The sequence below is a fragment of the Pagrus pagrus genome, assembly GCF_965226575.1.
Source record: "Pagrus pagrus genome assembly, chromosome: 24".
NCBI classification, from domain to species: Eukaryota; Metazoa; Chordata; class Actinopteri; order Spariformes; family Sparidae; genus Pagrus; species Pagrus pagrus.
In genome coordinates, this window is record NC_140206.1 from 13,748,279 (window position 1) to 13,770,239 (window position 21,961).

The 21,961-nt window shown below is 41.8% G+C and overlaps 1 protein-coding gene across 1 annotated transcript in view; it reads right to left on the bottom strand.

Annotated features, from left to right (window-relative positions):
• Positions 1-307: 307 nt before the first annotated feature.
• Positions 308-21,961, bottom strand: part of LOC311253036 (E3 ubiquitin-protein ligase Midline-1-like) — a 48,906-nt gene continuing 27,252 nt past the window's right edge. Inside the window, exons 3-10 of the mRNA XM_084346755.1 lie at positions 17,476-17,571; positions 11,440-11,547; positions 9,133-9,281; positions 8,413-8,540; positions 7,086-7,229; positions 3,476-3,637; positions 3,029-3,236; positions 308-2,553 (exon numbers count right to left, since the gene is read on the bottom strand). Coding sequence (XP_084202881.1) covers positions 2,205-2,553; positions 3,029-3,236; positions 3,476-3,637; positions 7,086-7,229; positions 8,413-8,540; positions 9,133-9,281; positions 11,440-11,547; positions 17,476-17,571 — 1,344 coding nt within the window. The 3' untranslated portion in view covers positions 308-2,204. The remainder of the gene's footprint in view (positions 2,554-3,028; positions 3,237-3,475; positions 3,638-7,085; positions 7,230-8,412; positions 8,541-9,132; positions 9,282-11,439; positions 11,548-17,475; positions 17,572-21,961) is intronic.

The window sequence follows — 21,961 nt, forward strand, 5'->3', positions numbered from 1 at the left end:
GATGACATCGTGTCTGACATGGATTTACTTGGCAAGCAACTGAGAGAAAACATATTCATGCTCACAGCAATGACTACAGTGTCTTCCAAAAGGGCGCCAGTAACTTTACACAGGCCAAAATGCCATAGTCTAAACCTATTGAATTTAGGACTGCTTACATTTCCTCAAAATATGATCTCTGTAAGTCCCCCAGAAGGAAATACAGAAATGGCTCCTGGCATTTCACCTCGTCCTGCTTTATTAGATCGGCTCTTGACATTCTCACACTGCTGTGCTGCTTCACTGGACAAAAAAAGCACACTTTAATGTGAAAAGGAACACCGTTTATTTTTGACCTTCTCATAGACACATCTCAGACGACAGTGATGCAAGCACTCATATCCTGTTTTCCCATAAAAATGTCCACAGAGACAGAACGTATAACACCATGGTCATAGAGTTCAAATGGAAACATTAAATTAAGCAGTACATATTCGTATCAGATACAATGAAAACACACAGTATAATTAATTGCCAAGAAAACACAGTATTAAAGAACAGATTGTTATTGTTGTCATACTTTAAAGTGTACCAGGTATTGAAACACAGCAACATCGAGAAGTATTGCTCAACAGGAGCGCCATTATCGTCACTATTTCATCAGATTTCTGAATCTCATTCAGGCCGTTTTGTCCCTTTTTTTTTTTAAATAGCAAAGAACTGGGGAAAATTCCAATCAAGATTCAGCCAATGAGTGAAGTAATGAGTTATGTGCACTCTATGACATCATCAATGTGCAACAAGTCTGGGGAGAGCCCCCTGTGCATGGCTGCGTGTCAATAAAGTGAAGGTGAGAGAGAAATTCAACCATTTTCAAACAGTATGTTTCATGTAGATTTGATGAAAAAAGACCTCGGAGTGTAAACTGCATGTAAAATTTTATGTTTTGAAAAATGGGAAGACGCTCATTGTCAAAAGCAAATGGATTGTTCTTGAGTCTTAGCAACCCAGCACAAGCAGATCACACTTAAGAGCCAAGTTTTTTATAGAAAAGTGAGAGAAAAAAACACACACCCAAAATGAGCATTTTATCTTTCAGCTCCAACAATAACCTGGAGCCACAACTGTAACACAACTCACATATTATCACATGAAATTATAATGGCAGGACTTCTGCCAAAAAAAAAAAAAGAAAAGGAAATTAAACACAAAAAACTCAAACGAAACACAACACTTTCCCAATATGAATGTTAATTGCACCAAAATGAATTAAATTTTTAGGCTACAAAACTATGAATAAAGTATGAACAATGTGCAAAAACAAGGTCTACCTTTAAGGGAATCCTGCATTTAATATTAGCATAACGCTATTTCCTCTCTGTTGCTCTTTAAAAATAATTCAGCATTTATTAACTTATGTAAATTTTATGTAAAGACATCTGAACAGACAGCAATGGCTACTTTGGTTCCTTTTTAATGAAGGAGGGAAAGATAAGGAGGGAGAATGAGATGAATTTACAAAATATACATCTATTATTCTACTCTTCCCAGCAACCATGATTGATTTAAGTTAGTATGTGTGTATTTGCACTGTAAGTGTATGTGTGTGTACTTTCAGGGATTTTCAAAGTGCTATATCTGATAAGGTGAAAATTAGAAATTGATCTGTGGCTTGTTTCCTAGATGCAATGGTACAAATACACCCATCGTGGCCCCAAAGTGCCTCAGAGTAGGAATTTCTGGATCGTCTCCAGCTTACTGCCATCCATCTAGATTAGGTTTACTAAGCTTTTGGGAGTCAAAGACATCCAGCGTTGTATTTGCTTTAAGGAATGATGGTAAACAACTGGAAATCACTTTTTAGAAGCCTGATAATGTAACACCCTGGGCATCTCTTCCTTTTTCTTTGCATATTAAAGCTGCATTGGGTAATTGTGCACGAATGGTAGCAGTCAGACCCTGGTGAGTCCAGCTTTTTGGGAAAATGTGCTCGCCTGCTGCTGTTTCCGAGTATTATATTTCATTTATTGTTTTGCCATTGCCTCTGGGTGTGAAACTGCACATGACCAGAATTAATTTAGGTAAATAGAGCAGATATGAATTAAAAAGCATGGGACTCTTCTGTTCTTAATCCAAGGATCATCATTTTCGAAAATTTTGCCCAGTGCAGCTTTAGGATAATTAAGACCGGTTTATGCTGATTTATTCTTGTCTGTCTGTAGTTTTTAGTCCTGGGGTTCCAGTCCCTCTAGATGGTCAGGGATGGGTAGACCAGTGAGGATCGTCAGACACTTATTCCACACGTTGAACACGGGACACACGGGCTGACAAAAGGAGACGTGAAATGTGTGCAGGTGCTGGGAGCCCACTGCATCGTAGAAGGTCAGGTAGCCAGCATCGTAGTCTAGCAGGACCCCGACTCGTCGCAGGTGGGGCGAGGGCTCGATGGCCAGCTCTTTGCTGTTGTGGCGAACCACCCAGGAGTTGTTGCAGCGGCAGAGCACCCATGAGGCCGAGTTTTTGCCGATCCACTCGTGCTTAGGGGCTGATTTGTAGGCGATGCCCACTGCGTACCTGAGAAGGAACGGATGATTCTGTTATTACATTTTAAAACGATGTTATAAAACGATGGATCGTCATGTTAGGTTAAGGAAAAACAGCTTGGTCAGGTTTAGGGAAACGCTTGTTTGCTTAGATTTAGGAAATGCTCGCTTGGGTAGGTTTAGAAAAAGCTTGTTTGGTTAGGTTGAGGACAAGATCTTTTGATTAGGTTGGTGTAAAAATGACTGAACTTTAGTTCTACATGGGACATATGGGGTAAAGGTCTGTGTATGACCCAACACCCCACCCCTACCTCCATCCCTCTTGGGACTAAGTAGCTCCATTAGGTGGAGCTGCTGCTCTGAGCATCTCAAGTTGATGCGGAGTGGTTTACATAGGAGTTACTTAAAAGCCTGGTGCTTTTCATACAGATTCTAAAGTTTACCTTGTGCCTCTGTATGAGACCTGGGAATGTTACAGAGCTCAAATTTTTGCTCACAAAACTCACCATGTGCTCCCTCCAATTAAAGCCTCCCAGTAGTGACGACCACTGTCAATGAAGACGTTTCCCACCACGCCGTAGCTGCTCTGGCTGGTGAAGCGATCCTGGCCGTGGCCCTTCTTGGACGTGGTTTCGTCCCGCTCCACTGTCAGGTTATCGTGGGACACCTTCAGCTTCTTGTGGGCAGATTTGGGATCTAACTTGAACGGCTGGCCTGGAGGAGGAGAATGAGTAAATTAAAACAAATTGATTTCGAAATGTATTGAGACCTGTAACAGTAGGCAGTCTTCAAAGAACAGCTAATTTATTTTCAGTTAATTACATTTCATATTTGCCAACGGGTGGGGTAAAAGTGAAAATCCAATAAGCTACTTCTGTGTGGGTGTTTACACGTGAATTTTCAGAAAAGGTCAGTCTTATATCGAGTGTTCGTTTTCATCGTCTCGTGCTTACTGTTGGTCTTCAGAGTCCCCGGTTCACTGCTTCTGCTTCCCGCTTGGTTAATGGCCTTGACAACAAAGATATACTTGGTGCCACTCTGCAGACCATGCACCGTGTAGTGGTTCTGCTTGATGTTGGGAACAATCATCCAGCTATCCAATGAGTTACACAGACCTGGGAGGGGAGGGGAAGGAGGGCGAGATTGAGAAAAAGAGGCACAGGTGAGAGTGAGTCTGAAACTATAATTAAGTTTTCAGTTTTTTAAGGTTCCTTTAGCAATTAAAGTAAGCAAGTAAAGCGCTTTATTTAACGTACATTGTCTGAGATGTGACAATAAAAGTTCCTTAGAGAGGAGCGATGTACAGCTGTGTGGAAGGATATTAAATGATTTGTTGTGGGAGAGCCTGTGGGAGTGGGAACAGGTGAGAGGGTGTGAAAAGGCGCAATAGGAAACCATTCACACCTCGTTGGCTTCATAGCTGCACTGTGCTCTCTCTGGTTTGTATGAGTGTCTTTGCTGTGTGTTTTATTCAATGGCACTTCAGTACTGCACCATCACCTCCTGAGGCCAGAGTACATTTGTGTGTGAGTGTGTGCATCTTCCTTCCATGTCAAGGATTTGCTCGCCTGAGGAATTTTTACGCAGGAAGTACCACTATGCTGCTGCTCTTTGTTGGCCACCCAGGGGCACAAACAGTCTTCCATCATGAGTTCTCCTTTGAATGTTACAATGTCACATAAAGACGTGTTATCCACATGTTCACCACGTTCTCTTGAAGAACTGCCACCATGGTCCAAAACCAACCAAAAAGATAACTTTTTTTTTTATACAGAAACCCTAGGAAAATAGTCAACAATGTTGTCTAACATTCTAGTACTGAACTCATGTTCAAATATGATATTCTGCATTTAGTGCAACAATGCGAGTATGCCTACTGGATTTCTGGACTGTCAAGGCCAAAAGACAGTAACCTCACCCTGCCTGATGTTTGTTGTGTAGTATGAAAATGACTGATTTATGCCAAAGACACGTTTAATTTCTGAGAAAACAATGTTTTAAATTTAATGTAATGCCAACAAAGAGCTAAATACCAAGCCAAACTGTGAACGTACTGCAATTTTATTAAAAATAAAACCTTTTATCAGCCTGAAACTTTAAAATGCAAACACATATACTTATATGTTGAAATCTGTTTAGATTAAAGCTTCAGACAACCAAAGATGACACTAAAATCCACTGAATATGCAGTTATTTCTGTTCTAACCAACCAAAACAGCAACCAACAGTGGGATTACGACAGCAAGGACATTATGTTATTGAGTATCACACTATAGGTAGCATTACTTAACCATTACAGTACTACTACTACTGCTGGAATACTATTCCCACTGGTAAAGACTTTCAGACTTAAAGTTAATTGCCCACGTTCATTAAAATCAAACACATTGCAATTTCATTTGATGGAGCTTGGTGCACCATGCAACAGAACTAGCCTGTCGTCTGTCACTAACATATTAACACATATTTCCCACAGGAAATCCAATTCAAATGGCTGTAGCGAACAATTATGCACCGTGATTAAGGATGTTTTTTGTGTGTTTTTATTGCATTAACATTAGAAGAATTTCTCTTCTTCAACAGTGATTCATCTGAATTGCTCCGGGGGGAATTTTCTGGCACGTGACTTAGATGCAAACAGCAATGCCGCTGATGTTATCGGATGTGAAAACAGGAGGTGAGAAAGCTCAAAGCGTCTTGGCGAACAGAAGGAGACAGGGAAGTGAAAGCAAGAGGAAAATACATCACACGTTAGTTTAATGGCTGTTGGTAATGTGCAACCTCTGTAAGAAATAAGGGAGGAAATAAGGAAGCTGTAGAGCTGAAGGGAAAGAAAAGAAGGCAAGCAAGGAAGGACAAAGAGAAAGAAAGAAGGGAGTGGGCAGAGGATTTTGGCTGTGAGGTAAATCTATTTGAATCTGAAAAAAAGGCTTAAAAAAAAGAAGAAATAAAAGGCAGAGAAAATACAGTTTGATTGAAAGGGAGCAGGAGAGCTCGTCTTCAAATGCCCTGACCCCATTTTCTTCCTTGTAGCTGTTGCTCACTCGACTGTGCTCATGATTTTCTGGGCCTTGTGTGGATGGAAGTAGGTGTGTGTGTGTGTCTCCGATACTGTATGTCTGCTGTTCTACAAGACACTGTGTCACTACACGTGTGGCTGTGACGCTGATTCATTTTACAGCTGTCATCGCTCCTAATGCGACGTCTCCCTCCTTCAGCGTTAAACGCCTCGTATGTATAGAAATACAAACTCAGCATATCCACTGAAGTCTTCTTCCGAGTGCTCTGCACCTGGTATGAATTCTCCACCGCGCTATCGTCAGATCCGTTTCTCCTTCCATCCCTCACAAGTTTCTGTCATTTGATGTGAGGCAGATAGTAACATAAAGGCTGGAGGCTTCACTTCAGGAGGTTCCACTTCTGCTATCTCAGCCTTTTAGAGACGCACCTCGGCTCCAAACTGCCTAAGGGGAGCTAGTGGCCACAGTGGAGTACCAAGATTGTACTAAATAGTATGTAAATGGTAAAATGTATTGCATGATTGCTTCCACAACACTTCTTTATCCAAATAACTTTTTTAACTTTAATTATTTGCATTTTCAAGTGTTTAATATTGCGCATGGTCTAAATGCAGTTACATAAACTTCTCCAGTTGCCAGAATTCATCATCACTTTCACTTAATTAAGGATTGGATGTCATGTTCATGTTCGCAACTTTTCATCTTGGAGGGGTTGTTACTCTGTCAGTACATATCCATCATTATAAGTGCTAGAAGCTATTTTCATGTCGGTTTTATTTGCTTGTATTTTTCTGACTATTGCATAAGGGGATACCATTTTTAAATGCTCCTTGTAAGATTGTCACAATGCCAGAATTTAAAAGTCAACCCTCTTGACACAAAGGTAAAGGAGTAAAGAAAACAGATCCAGGCACTCAAAATACTGTAGGGTTGGGTTTTTTTTCTCTTAATTTTGGGTTGTTGTTTTTTGCTTTGGTTTATGAATTAACAACCTGCAGCTTTGGTAACCCAAACCCTAGCTTTGGTTTTAAAGGTTAAAGATGTATGAAGATTACTTGACAACATTTAACTATCTAAAAACTATCAACAGAATGTGAAAAAAAAGCAATTTTGATATCATAACATCTATGTATTGTGTTTGTGAGGTAACTACTGAAGTTAGCATGCTAACCAGCTAGCCTTGGTGCTGGCGGTTTGAACACCAACACTCCCCTGATGTTCTGATCTCCAAGTCTGGACCACTGGATGCATGGCTAACTGAGCTAACTAGCTGACAGCTACAGTTAGCAGCAGTTAGTGGTTACTCTGATGACATGCTGGCCCCTTTTTGTTTGGAGAATGTATTAGATCATTGGAAAAAATCTGACTCCCTGCAGGTTGCTAATAATAACATAATAATAGCATAATTACATCAAATAATTCAGTCTCCCCAGCTGCAATTACAAACCTGACGATGACTAGAAAGGATTTTAAACATATTTGGTTTCAAGATACATGATTTCTAAACTTAGTCCTGGTCTGACTCGAGCATTCCTTTACTTACTGGCAATGTTAGACTGTCCAGTGAAGATGGCGTACTGGAGCTCATAGGACACCACTGTGAATTCATCATCAGACGTCCAGTGGACTGCGATGGTGTCGTAGGAAGCCGTGCACAACTCTTCCCTTATACACGGAGCATTTGGAGCTGCAGATGGTGGAAAAAGAAGTATCATCCAACAAGATCTTGAACTCTAATGCTACATTCCAATTCAATATAGTTGCAAATTACATTAGTAATACTCCAAAATGATAAGACACTCAAAGTCTGTCAACCATTATAACAAACAGTAGCTCCAATTAACCACGTACGTGTTCATTTGGTTTAATTTAAGAGTGTAAAGGCTTCATTACACATAGGATTGAAGATGTTCTTTCCAGTAGAGTGGTAGGTTGAGCATTAAAAGCAGTGTGGTGGAGAAATAATAAAATATTCAGATAAACACATTAACACAGCGGGGAGGAGTAAAGATCCCAGCCCTTTTAGCGATGACAAATGTGGGTCGTTACATAACCAAAATAACTAAATTGGATTTCTTCCACGCATGTTTTGATCCACGTGCACTTTATTACATTATAGTTGTTCTAATTCTACAGGGAAATAATAAGACAAACCATTTTTGTATTCAACCCATGAAGTAGTAGAGAGAGAATGGACTGAGGTAAAAAACAAAGATACAAAGGCACAGCTTAAATTGATTGTAAAGCCACTTCCTATCTCTTTTGGTGTCTGTCACTCTCTCCCTTTAGCGAGCCTTCTGTCACGAGTGGCTGCACATAGCGGAGTGATTCAGACTGATTCACTTAGTGAAAAGGCCCTCCAGCGAAGCCCTCATGCATCGCGGGGAATAAATACGCGCCAGCCATTTTCACAGGCCATTCAAATCCTCTACACATGATGCCTTGTTTTCGTTCCCCAGCGTGCTCGTAATTCATGCAGAGACATTTTGATGGCTCCTCGTAAATGGGACATCAGAAATTAATGTTGAAAATTAATTTTGGAGTTAATAGGCTGGGGCCTGTTTCTTCCAACGCAGCGCTCGAAGACACAGATACTTCAAAAGAATAGAAAAAAATAACAATCAGATTTCAAAGCTGGAATAGAATTATAAATAGAGGCAATGTTTGCTTTCATGGTCAGCGAGGGAATAAGGGATTAAGGGCTAGAATGTAGATGCAACAAAAGGGGACGTTTGGTTTGTCACTTTAACCTCAAAGAAAATCATCAACTGATCTCGACATCAAAGAATTTAAAACAAGGTGTTCATGGTGTTTTTTAGTTTGATCAACACATGTCCCTTTGAAAAAAAAAGACTTTGATGAAAGCTTACCAGTAAGGTAGTCCAGACTCTCCAGCAACTTCTTCTCTCTACCGAAGTCCAGGGCAAACGTGTCGAAGGTGTCCGTTAGGTTTATCTCAGGGATCAGCACTTGGGTTGACGCAGTTGCCATGGAAACCCTAGATAATTACCAATCAAAATTGTACAAGTTTATTATAATCTTTGAAATGACGAAAAGACTTAGAGACACATACTGTCTATTGAAAATGAATAAGAATCTCCAAGAGAAACAGGAAATTCTAACATTATTTTAGCTGATAAATAACAGGATAGTATTATCAAAATCAACAGTTGCTCCATTAAAAACACTGAATCTGAATAAAATCAGCCCTCTAATTAGTGAGGCTGTGCGGATTAGGTTCTGATTGAAACACTGCTTTAGTTCGAAGGACTAGAGGATAATGATTTCTTTTTATATAACTCAGCTTTGTATCTCAGGAGGAAGCCCATATTGGACACCAGACTTCTTTCTCAATCGCCAAATCAATTAGTCAGAAAGCTTAAGCAGTGAGCGGAACAATATGAGGCTAAATAAAAGATTAATTCCCACTCTACTTGTCTTTTCTTTCGGGTAAGTCAAGTGCATAGTGTTCTCAAAATTGTTTCTTAAATCTGTGTGTGCCCCCTTTGCCCTTCATCCAGAGGCTAGACTTTAGTTTGCTAAAGTGTGAGTAATTCCATCATGTGTGGCCTGTGTGTGGGCTGTCCGACCTCTCATTGATGCTCTTGGCGGTCTGCAGGAAGCGAGCATGATCGGTTTCTTTCAGCGTCTGATCGGCCTGCGTGATGAGTGCTGAGGACCTCTCGATGCACTGCTTGCAGTTGGTGATCTGTTGCGCGAGCTTCCGAAGCCTTTGCGCCTAGAGAGAATGGCAAACGCAAGGAAAGGCTTGAGATCAGTGCTGTTGGGCTAGATGAATGCCAATGCTTTGGGTGACTCAGTCCCAATACCAACCTATTTGATGACTGAAATATCAGCTATCTTTCTTAAAAATCACCTACTTCGCCTACAGTTCAAGGGACTGGGAGCTGATTTGTTTTGACCTTTGTTTTTTTGTTCTACGAAGAAAGAAGGAACCCTCTCTTTGCTTAGAGCCTCTGCTTCTCTTCTAGCAGTGAAGCTAAGTGAACCAGACACTTCAAGGATAACCTTTTCTCTCTGTTTTAGACCAAATAAACGTGGATGCGATTACACAAGTAAGCTTCATACAAAAGATGATTTCGATTGAAAAAGACAGTAACCAAGGAACAGACAAATGGCCCAACGGAAGTGTCTAAGCTACATGAGATAAGCTTCTTCCATGTCCCTGCTTTTACTACATTTTCTAGGCGTGTCAATGATTCTGTTGCACGCAAATCTGGGATTTCATCTCTCCTCGTCGCTCAGCTTCATTCCTTCTCCCTACAGTGCAGGCAGAGATTTTAGGAGACAGATTGAGGTCAGTGGCTGAATTGAGGTCAAAGGATATTTCATCAGTGGGTTGGCTTCTAAAGCACCCAAAACACTGTAATCTCAGGCCAAATCCATTTATAAAGTTGGCAATATTATGAACATGTTAGACAATAACAACATAAGGCAGATTAAGACCAGAAACTTGGTCTCAAAAAAGAGCATTTTGAGGTGTTACTGATCATGAGCTCACATTCCACACAAAGTAATAATTGAAGGAAGCTGTTGGCCTTAAAATAAGTATCTCTGTATCTTCTCCGCTACATTCCATGGTGGAAAGAAAATCCCTATAGTAGGTTCCAAGTCTCATTAAATACAGCTGAAAGAAAAATCATCCGGGTTTAGAGCACAAGTAAATGTGCCCACCCATATGCTCTGGGATCTAGTCTTGGCCAGTCCGACTGATTTCCCCGTCTGTTCAGGATGGGTTGAAGGGTTTGTGTTCTAGGCAGCTGAACAGTTTGCCTTCTGTTCACCATGTAAGGATCAGGTCAAGTAGCAGAGACAAAGTATTGCATTTGACTCAAAATGGGGTCGGATGGTAGCTTGGAGAGATTTCAGTGCAGTCCCTGGATACTGAAAAGTACCACATTGGCACAAGGAGAAGGGAGTTAGTTTGTTTTTATTTTTATGAATATGACTGTGGAATATTAAATCTGCAGGCAGTATTTGCTCATGATGATAATTATACATGTTGGAATGGTTTACCTATGGAAGGAAATATAATTTTTAATGATTAAGGGATGATTTAAATTCGTAGCCACAAAAACATGGTTCAAGCATTAATTAAGCATCAAGATAATGGAACAATTCACCCCAAAATGGAAATTCAGTCAGTGCAAGCGGAAAATCAAGTGAAGTTCTGTAGTCTCCAGAACATTTCTGGAGCGTCACAGCAAAACAGCATAGCAACAGTCTCACAAACAACTGATGTAGATCGGGACATTAAAACAGAAATAACAACAGAAAAAAATTGCTCCATACGGCTTGTACGCCATAATCCAAGTCTCCAGAAGGCTAGAGATCCCTAATTGATTTGAATATACATTATTTACACTGCCAGTGTGCAGCCAAAGCTTGACCCACTTCAGACAGGGTGTGTGCTAACGCTTTTAGCTTAGCCGCTGGCAAAGATTTCGGCTTTCAAAAGGATGTACATAACGTCATTCCAATTCAATTTGGGATCTCAAGGCTTCAGGCGACATGGATTACCCTGCTCAAGCTCTATGAAGCCACTACATGTTTTTGTTTCAGTTGTTTATTAAGGTTTTAAAACAAGTCCCCATCTACGTGCTTCAGGTCTTTAAGATAATGCTGCAATGCTGTTTTGTTGTGAAGTTACAGAAACGTTGTGTGGACAACAAAAGTTCAACCGACTTTTCATTGGCTTGGGGGTGAGAAGATAATGACTGAATTTTCATTTTTGGGTGAGCTGTTCCTTAAAGTACATTGTGCTGTTTGTGTTAGAAGAACAAAATGACAAGTGAAAGGCAAGGCATAAAAACCACTTCAGGAAAATAAATGCTATCCGCTATCAAATTCTTCGCCCCTCTGAGCGTTCAACTCACCTTCCCCTCCTTGATCTTGCTGCCAATGATCTGCCTCCTCTGCTGAATGATGTCAATCAGGAGATCGCACTCCTCAAGGAGCTTGCCCTCTTGACGGGATGCGTTCACCTAAGAACCAATTCAAAAGAGAGTAATAGATAAACAAAGAGAGTGATGGATGTCATGGGTGGGGTATAGTGGGTGGATAGTATCTCCACATCGTGTTGCTCGAGGGCCAGGACGTCATTTTCATCCATCAGCCGGCCCTCCTGTCTGAAAGCAACACTTGAGGAAGATGAGGCATATTCAGCCATCTTGCCTCCTGCTAGCTTGAGTGGTGAGTGACAAGTAAAATTAGCAGGAAGCCCTTTGGCTGTAAGAGAGGCATGACACTCAGCAGCATGAATGGCTGTGTCCGAAATCACCCCTATTTACTGTATAGTGCACTATATCTAGCCTCCACCATTTTCTGAGTATCTGACTTCTGTGCCCTTGAAAATTTGATGCATTTACATTTTAAAATGTGAGAATCTGTTGTTGTCAGCTTTAACACAAGACTATGTCTGATAAGTGTCGAAAATCTTAATTTAAACCCCAAACACCCTGATGAATGAAGGATTTTGGATGCAGCCAAGAAGCAGCCTTCACTGCCATGGCAGCCATTTTGAGCTGTTTGACAAGATGAGAATCAGGCACTTGGCACTTTATACATTTCCCAAAGAGTGCTGCAGGGATGACAGTATATGTCGGCTAACCCAGATGTTCCCTCAGCAGAAAGCCTATGGGATTTTTGAACTGGATTTTGGATTACTGCCTTAAATAGGCTCTGTGGTGAACACAAGTTTGTGATACGTACATGTTTTGCTCAGCAAGATAATGTTCACAGAGATTGTGAAGACTGTTATGAATTTTGAAGCAAAAATGAAACTATGCTGCAGTCGCATGACTTCAACTTCACCACCACCAAGCATCTCCCTACAATATACTATACAAATTTTACTATAAATTGTTCAATGTACAAGTTGTAAAGTCATAATAAGAATCGTTTGGAACTAAAGTCCAACTGTAGAGATGGAGCAGTGAGCAGATGAGTCTCCATGTTCAGCATAACAACAGTTAATGTCCCTGACAACTTCTGTATTTAGTCACTTGTTAGCAACCGCCTTTTTTGAGACATGCAAGTGCTTTATAATACAGACATGGGGTAGTTAGTGGAGTATTTCATGTGGTATAACAAAACTTGAAAAATAACAAATCTCTGAAGCTTTTGTTAACCTTATTTCAGGCATTCAACCGAAAAACCCATTGACCTCAAGACTAGGGAACTGGACTTCAAACTTCAATTTATTTCCAGAATTTGGGATTCATTCCTTCTTTTTTTTTAATGTTGGTTAATATACAGTAGGTTAACATTTAAGGTCAAATATTACACTTCAGAAGGTAGAAACTACTTAACGTGTAGGCTCCCAACTAGATTAAGGTAGCTTCTGCAGCTGCTGTTAATGAGGCTATTAAGCTAATCCGAACGGTGGAATGCTATGCCTACAAATTTGTGAGAGTGTATTAGTTTAAATCACTTTAAAACTAATGTATTGAAGTCATTAAGGTCACAATACATTTTTTCTACACTGTTCCTGTGTGTTATAAATGAAAGTAAATGAAGGGAGTCATATTCCAGTGCTGGCTTGGTGACTTGTGCTGTCCACCTTTATGTTGAAAAATCAACCAGGGTCCCTACTTTAGTCTAGGTTTCTAGTTTAAAATCAACCACATAAATACTTTAATACTTTATACATGGTCCAACAATAAGAAAGTAAAGCAATAAAAGTCATCGTCATACAACACAAGCCTGTCGCGTAACTTTTGAGGCTGTGGGTTCAAACATTTGCTTGGCCCAAAACCCACTGACACCAATAAACGTAAGAAAAATGATTTAATTTAGGCGGAGGGTGTTTGGAAAGTACACTTGATGCCGTTGATTACACGCCGTGAGGGTCTTTAGATGAAAAATGGCATCCAGCTCCGCTCTCTGAGGCATTTGATTCACTTCGCTGTGGAACCTTCACAGTCTGAGCAGGCTATAAAAGTTGTAAAAGTCCAATTATAAGACTGCAGGTCCTAACATAATGTGTAATTTCTCATTGTGGTCATTTCCTAGCGGCCCCCTTTTCAGCACCTTGTAAAGTGTTTTCTTGCTGCAGCAAAGCGATAGCACAGGGAGCAATGAAAGGGAAGTCCGCGGTGAGTGTTGCCAAGCCAACGAGAGATTGCACAGTTTTTCATACACACATGAAGTCCCTCGTACGCACACACACGTGTTGACAGGCGTTGTAATAATGACATCATGGGGAGTCGTTTGCCTTTCCTCCGCGGAGCCAAACAAAACTGGAAAGGACTTTTCTCAATATCCTCAACGTGCCCGCCAAAACAGCAATTGTGTGATTTTGTGACATCGCGTTGCCAACAGAAACAATTTGCCACCTGGATTACATCTCAGCGCTTACAGCGTGTGAGACATGCTAAGCTGAAAGCCTCGGCTCTGCTGTACAGAGTAGCCGCGGCAGGGCCAGTGCATCTGTCTTTTCAGCACTGCTAATTGGTTTCTTCGACATCACTGTGACTGCTCTGGGGAAGCTGGAGATTTGAAAGTGCTTACTCTGTGAAAGGCTTGTACACATGTTATCTCTTGGTGGAATTCTGTACGCCAATTAGCAAACTTATACAGATCTAAAACAAGGGCTTTCAGGGTAGAAGTTTCTTTGAATAGGACCACAAAAACACAAACTGAAGTTCGTGTATTCTTTTGAAGTCAGCGTTTTTTGGTCCACAGCTGATTTTGCTTATTTCGCTGTGTGTTTTTTAATGTGCTGCTGGGCCTGGAAGAGTTTCCAACAACTATTAATAACACTTTAACTTAAAGCACTTGTTTTAATCTCTTGAAAGATGACCGTAGTGTAAAACTGGCCTGTCTTTGCAGTAGGAAGATGCACTGTGCTGCACCAGACCATTAAATACTCCGGCTGATAGGTGATATAATGCGAGTTGGGCGGCGCTCGGTTTTTGCTTGTCATCTATTCCGAGACAGGAGAAAGTATAGCGGCCAGCTAGTAGCAACAATATGGTGTTACAGCCAAACAGTAGACGTTGATCTCTCTCTCTCTCTCTTGATCCCACTAAACTCATTGTGTACGTGCATTAAAACATTTGCAGTTGATGCATTGCGTCATTTTGCGGATTATTTCCAGCAGATGAGTGGTAGAGACATTGTTCAATTGCATATACTACCACCACTGCAGCGATAACAAGCTGAATAATCGGCAAAGTTCCTGTTTGAATGGAGCTGTAATGAAAGCTCGAGCTTTAGTCTTGTCCGAGACTGTTGTTCAGTTTCCACTGAAGCTCTGATTCGCTCTCCCCGATATTCCATGACTGATCTCAACATAAATAAAGGTTGACGTCCTCCAACGTTGCTCATCTGACCAGAACAGCCGCCCACAAAGCTGCACGGACGCACACTTCTATCACACTGCCTCCAAATGTAAGCATTCTGATAAGAGACTGCATTTTAAAAACTCAAAGGAACACATTTTGTTGACTGAATGGTTGACTAGTGATAAACCAGACAGTGCATCCCCCCCGACCCGTCCCCCCCCTCCCGTCACTTTGGGACCAGAGTACACCATGTGCCATGTAGCGATGTGGATGTGGAGCATCTAATGACTTTGGGCAGTGCCCTCTGGAGCATATGATCAGTGTGACAGATTGTACCCTGGCAGCAACATTAAGTGATTCATTAAGCTGCAGAAACACACACATGCAAAAATGACTCAGTCCTCGAGGGTATAAAAACTTTTGGAAAGGCACGCAAAGTAAACTTTGTGCAAAGGAGCTGACGTTAAACTTTACACGCCTGATGAATTCAGTGACACCGAGCCTGAAGACATCAGAGGTATTTCTTCCTCTGTGGATTTCGCTGCGGGAATTTTCCTTGGAACCATTTTCCTCATTGCATTTTATAAACAAGTCAATTAAGTGCCTATAATTACCCCTCTTTGGGGTGATTTGTGATCAAATACACTTGGATTCAAACACGATAACTCGGTTCCCTATTATCCAACAGTCGCAAATATCGTGTGGCGTCAGATTCAAACAGTTGCAGCAGCTTGATCCTATTAGCCGACATGTTGCCAGCTGCGAAAGAATGCTGCAATGTGACATAATGCGGCGCAGAGGCATTAAATTGTGGGCGCGATTCAACCACAGGCGGTGACTCAGAGGAAACTGGATGCGAGCTAGCGATCACATTCAGAGGACCACTCAGAGCAGAATTCATGGAGGGGATGTGAAGTGAGGTTGCCATCGGTGCCGTTTTGAGATTGTAAAAACTTTTCTGAGCGTGCACGAACACTTTGCAGTTTTCAGACAACTTCTGCAGACACAGAGGTGTCAGAGAGTCTGAGCAGCCATCTCCAGACGAGCTTTGGAGTAGATGAATCTGTGAAATATTCAGAGAGCTTTCCCTGCGTGACCCTCTTTTTTTAAGCGCCGTCACACATCCACCTGTCTCAAGAGCATATAAATCAGTTTATATGACTTCACGTATATTTTTGGCTCGTGATCGCAGCTTGATGTGTATTTTTTGGGGGGAGTTTTAGCTTGTGCAATCTGAGTTTTCTCACCTAAAGACAAACACGCTACCACTGTACGCCCCACAAGCTATTTCTAGGCTTTAGAGTGTGTTGTGAAGCCTTACTGTACGTGTGACCATAATGCACTGGAGGAAAAAAAGAAAGCAGGTCATGCATTTTTTTGCCCCCTCATATATGCATCATTTATTCATTTCTGATTTTTAAAGTGGAATGTTTCCCTTTTTGGTCCTTTTGTGATCAAAGATTTGTATTTAAAATTCCTGCATCATGGAAATTCCTCCACTGAAAACATGTTTGCGTGACGGCGATGCTCACAAAACGCGCACACAGCATTCTGGCAGAAAACCAAAAATTAAGCCTCCTTAATAAATCACAATCCTCTTTCCTTGCGGTTTGCACAGGCCTTGCCAGGCGGAGAGGCTGCTCTCCATTATTTCTAAAGCAAGATGTCGCTGCCTTTTAACCCTGTGGCGTTGCTTTATTTAAAGCTTCTTAGCGGGGCCGGCGTAACATGAACGGGCAGGCTTAGCACAGTGGAGCTAAACACACAGAGGCATTCACACGCACTGCTATTATCCCAAAAAACAACATATTAGCTAAAAGCAGATGTTGAATAATTGCAGAAACAAAGCAAAGCATGCACTGCTCGTGCCTGTTTATGCACAAATGCTAACACATTGTGAGATGTGTGCTAATGAGAATGATGCTAAAGTCCATATTTTCAAAGCACAGAGAAGCCCCACTGCTGGTTTCACTAAAACTTGAAATGAATCCTTTTTAAGCATAATAACTGCATTTCAAATGTATGACAGCTCAGTCTGAATTTAAAAAACACACAGTCGCGCTGCACCACATTTCACCATTTATGAATCATTTAGTCAGTAAAATGTCAGAAAGCACGAGTTCCCAGAGAAGCACCTATTTGTCCGACCAACACTCTGAACTCGATTATGTTGCATTTCCAATTTTTCCGACCAGAAATGCAGAAAATGTTCTCTTTTTTTGCCCAAAAAACAACTAAATCAACTTATAGTTAAAAAAAATAGTACACAATAGCAGACAATACTTTTTTCACATGGTATAATTATTTCACGCAGCCCCTATAGGGTAAGGCTAGCTGCTAACCGAAGCTACATGCTAAGCTAAAGGATGCTGCTCTCAGCTTTAGGTCTTAAATCACACAGGAGCTGAGAATAAAACATGTATTTTTAATAAATAAGTCAAAATATTAAGTAAAATGCAAAATTTTTTGGAATGATAATACAACATAAGAACTCTTGATATAAATTCCCAGTGCCAGTAAACATTTGCCAGAGCAGATTGACAGTGTGAATTCTAAACGAATATGACATGTCGAGTAAGACAGTATGTAGGTCAGCGTTGACCTCAGAGCACCGCTGGGACTGACCTCCACATGTTGACAAGTCTGGATCAGCTTCCCCATAAGCGACTCCAGCTCGTTGTTCCTCTTGATCAGATTGCTCAGGTTGGAGTCCAGGGCTTGCTGCAGAAAACACAGATGAAAGACAACACAGAGAGAGTGAGGAATGAAAAGGAAATGGATGGGACGTAAATGCAAAGGAACAGACGTGAAGGGCAGAGCCGTGTATCAAAGGAGGATAAAAACGCAACAGATTTTTTCTTCTTTTAACCCCCTTTTGGTTTCTCGGCTTAGACGAGCCGAAGAAGTTGCCAGACAACCTCAGGCGCTACATCACAACACAAAATAAAGTTGTAAAACAGCTACATTCTGGAAAACACAAGGCAGAATGAGCAAAAAAACGTTTGATTCCTCAGCACAGATTCAGCAAAGACAAGCCACTTTTCTTCACAAGCATCCCCGGGAGTTTCCTTCCTCTTCTTTTCTGAAGAGCGTCTACCTACCTCCGAGCGCGGGTGATGATACCCCTCGTCCCTGTACTGCCTCCTCATCCTGCCCCGTCCGAGCCTCAGACAGTGGATCCTACTCTAGTAGAGGATGTGACTGGGACAGCCACTCCACTGAGCACCAAGCCATGCGCAAACCCGGCCAAGCGGCAAATTAGGCATCAAAAGCTTCCCCTATGAGAGCACGCAGCAGCGCTCTCGGCTAACGAACCGGCAAACAGGTGACAGCACGTCAGCTCAGTCCCCTAACGCTCCTCCCCGCTTTTTCCCCCGTCTTCCCTCCCCTTTTTTTTTTTTCTTTTCCTCTTTTGCTGCTTTTCATCCACCCAGGCACAAGCTGTCTCCTTTACTTCCAAGACCGTCATATTATTGCCAAACCGAGCGTGCTTAAGCCGCTCTGATGCCACGTCTCCACTGCCCCGCTCCGAACTGTGTTCCAGATGGATTTAAGCTCAGACCCGGCGGATGCTGAGACTTCCTGCAATGCCTTCAACAATGGTGTGAAGTTGTGTTGGGTGCAGCGAGGCCGAAACGGCAAAAGTCAAAGATAGGTGGTGCAAACCTGCTTCGAAATGAAGGAGGTAAACTAGCTAGATACGCTGCATCTACCATGTTTTAGCAGCAGTGCGAACACAGCCAGATTCCGATTGTTCTGTGGCGGATTAAAAAGGGAGTGACCCCCAGAGGGAATATTGAATGAACAACAGTAAAGACACATAGAGATGGTGGGATTTGTGCATTTTTTTTGTGTGTGTGCGCTGTAGTGGCACGGGGGGCTTAATGGATGGCCTTAATACGCCGATGACACACAAAAGCAAAGAGCAGCATAAAGGTCCCCTCGGAGAAGAATATATGACGCTGCGATCATCATCCGGAGAGAGATAAAAATAAACCGAAACCTCGCGAAGGATGATGAGGAGGATAAGGATCACAACGATAAGTCAGCAGCTGCGTCACGTGCACGTCGGCGTATGCAGCAAAAATTCATGCATGCACGCTTAAAATGCAAAAACATATTCTTTCGATTATGTCTGATGTACACACACTTCAGAACATGAGATCAGGGATTTAAAGAGATCACACCTGCTGTCACTCCCCATGCAAAGCTACATTCACTCCTTGTGTGTGTGCGTTCGTGGTCAGGATTGAACATGGAGGGGGTGCTAACCCGTGTCTATAGTGTCCATGTTGCCAGCTTGTATTAATGTGTCAGAGCTCAGCTGCCCGTCAGGTTGATGAGCCGTCAGTCATCCTGCCCGTTTATCCGCACCATCACTCTCTCTCTCTCTGTCTGCCTAGTCTCCGAGCTGGATTTTCACCCCCTAGAAAAAAATCAGTGTCTGTGCGACTATAATCTCTCCTCTGAACCAACTAGGTTAAACCATGTTGATTTGATGCGTTTTAAGATATACAGTAAGCCAATGGGTTCACATTTCCTCAGTACTGAGCTGCAAGGATGCATTTTAAAAGTGAAACAGGTGCAGAAAGTATAATGTTGAAGTGAGCGTACTTGACTTCTGCAGCTTCAGAGGGAAATGACTCTACAGCATTCATTACTGAGTTACCTTGCAGATTAGGATTTTGCATATAAAACATCATTTAAAGTGACGCTAACGCATTTCATGGTCGTCATGTGGGCATTAAAAGTCCCAAAAATAAACATGAGGGATATAAAACGCTGCAAAAAACATGAGGTAAAAAGAAACTGACAGTAGTTTATGACAAGATGTAGTCCAGAAAGAGAGAGAAAACAAGGCTACAAGAGTCTACAGCCAAGCTCATTGTAGAGAAGACTGGACTGTTAGATAAGTGGGGAAGATTGGTGGGAGTGTGGTGTGAGCATGAAAGTGTTAATGCATGTGTGTATTACACATAGGTTATTTATGTGACGATTGTGTCGTCGATGCGGAAATTCTTATCCTCGTGAAAAAACCATCACATACAGTATAAAGGTGTATAATTAAGATGTGAAAAGGTGGAAATAGAATGTGGAAATTTACGTTTACATGTGAAAAAAGTTATTCACTTGTGAGAATGTCCAGTTCACATGTGACATCATTTTATTTTCACGTTCCAAGGCGCCAGGTTTTGAAAAAGCAGTCTCGCGTCACACTCCTATAGCACTGCTGGACTCGTTATGGACAGTTTAAAAACAAATGAAGAAAACAAATACAGCAGAATCTGGGGCCTACATTACCCACAATGCAACACTAGAGGGAATTTATCAGATTATATGTAGCTTCCTCTGGAGCCACAAAAAGCTTTATACTACTTTTTTCACATATGCAGTAGTACTCCACAAGACCAGAAAACACACTTTAATGTGTAAAATTAGTGGAGTTACCCTTTAATATTGGTGAACAGCAGTCAGTGGGTCCAGTTTTTGCTTCAGACAGTGAAGTTCTGCAGTTAAATCCAGCAGTTTCCAACCTAATACTCTGGACATTTCTCTAATCTCTGTTTTTTGGTGAAATCACAGAGTTGAGTCAGTTCCTTCGACAGCGTCTGCTCTTAATTATCACAAAGCCGTTCTCTTTATATCACCCAACAAGAATCCACTCTGACACCGAGGCAAACCTCGCACACGCTTCATCACCAAACATCTCCCTGTCGGCTTTAAAAGTAAAAGTTGCGAGGCCCCGCGCTTTGCGGTCTTTTCTACCGTCTCTATCTAAACCCTATTGTCATTAGCGCTCCATGTGTTCATCAGCGGCTGTGAGCGAGCTGACTCACCCTGAAGTAGCCCCGATAAGCTACGAATTTATGCAAAGGCATCACACACAGACTCAGCCGTGGATGGAGACACGCAGGTAGGCAACCGAACGGAGAACTTTCATCTTTTGCGAGATTCACTGTGACACTGAGCAGGATTGTGTTTCTTGTGAGTCCTCGCCGAACTGCCACAATTTCACTCCGTTCTGAGAGATCAGAGAGACCCGACGAAGACAAGTACAGAGAGTACAAAGGTGGACGGCTGAACAGCACGACAGAAATTAAAGAGGAAGAAGGCCGAGGAAGCGCAGCAGGAGCTGAGAGCTGTAATCATAGGATTCATCATTTATTTGTTTACTGCTGTGTGTTCAGACATCTACACTGTATTTATCTCCCATTCTTAAGTCATCGCCGTATTGGATGTTCCGTGTTTGATGGAGGGCCCTGTTGTGTTTGCTCGACACCCAGTTTTCCTCCAGCGAGCTCCTCCGTAAATTGGAAACAATATGTTTGTGTATCAGTCTGAGAGAAAACAGAGATGACTCGGGTAGGAAAAAAAAAGGAAAGAAAAAGAAAAAGGCAGCACCGACTGAAAGCAGAGCCCAACAGAGAGAAAAAAGAAAACACAGCGAGGAAGGAACATTGTAGTACTGGGGGAAATTGGGAGAGGATGGAGAGTGTGATTGTGTGTGTGTGTGCGCATGTGTGTGTGTGTGTTTGATTGGGAGACGAGAGGGCCGCAAGCAAAAGGAACATCCAGTACAGGAGGAAAGAGAGAAGACATCGAGTGCTGCACAATGTGCTGCAAATTCTCAAATAACGGCTTTTTATTTACTCCGACTGCAGAAGGCGCAGCTTTCTTGGAGACAGGACTCTGTTCACACCCGGGTTCAACAGGGGGCGCCTTCGCCTGGGCTGTCTAAGAAAACTGGGACAGACTCTGTGATACTCGACGATGCAATGTGAGTAATAACGCTGTTAACAGACAGTGTGCCAGGACAGTGCTGAATATATCCATACAACTTCTGTAAGGCCTTGTGATTGCTGACAAAAGCGTACAAAAGCTGTGTATAGACATAAATAAGTATTATTAAAGGGGTAATATGTAGTTTTGCAGGACAAATTCAAACTCAGAATTTTAATATTTACTATATTAATGAGTTGTAGATGTAAGAAATGTTGTTTGTAATATTCACTCATTATCAACAGAATGTGAAGAAATAACAGGTGTGGAAATATGAACTGTAGTTAGCATGCTAACCAGCTAGCCTGGCACCAGTCCTGCACACGAGACA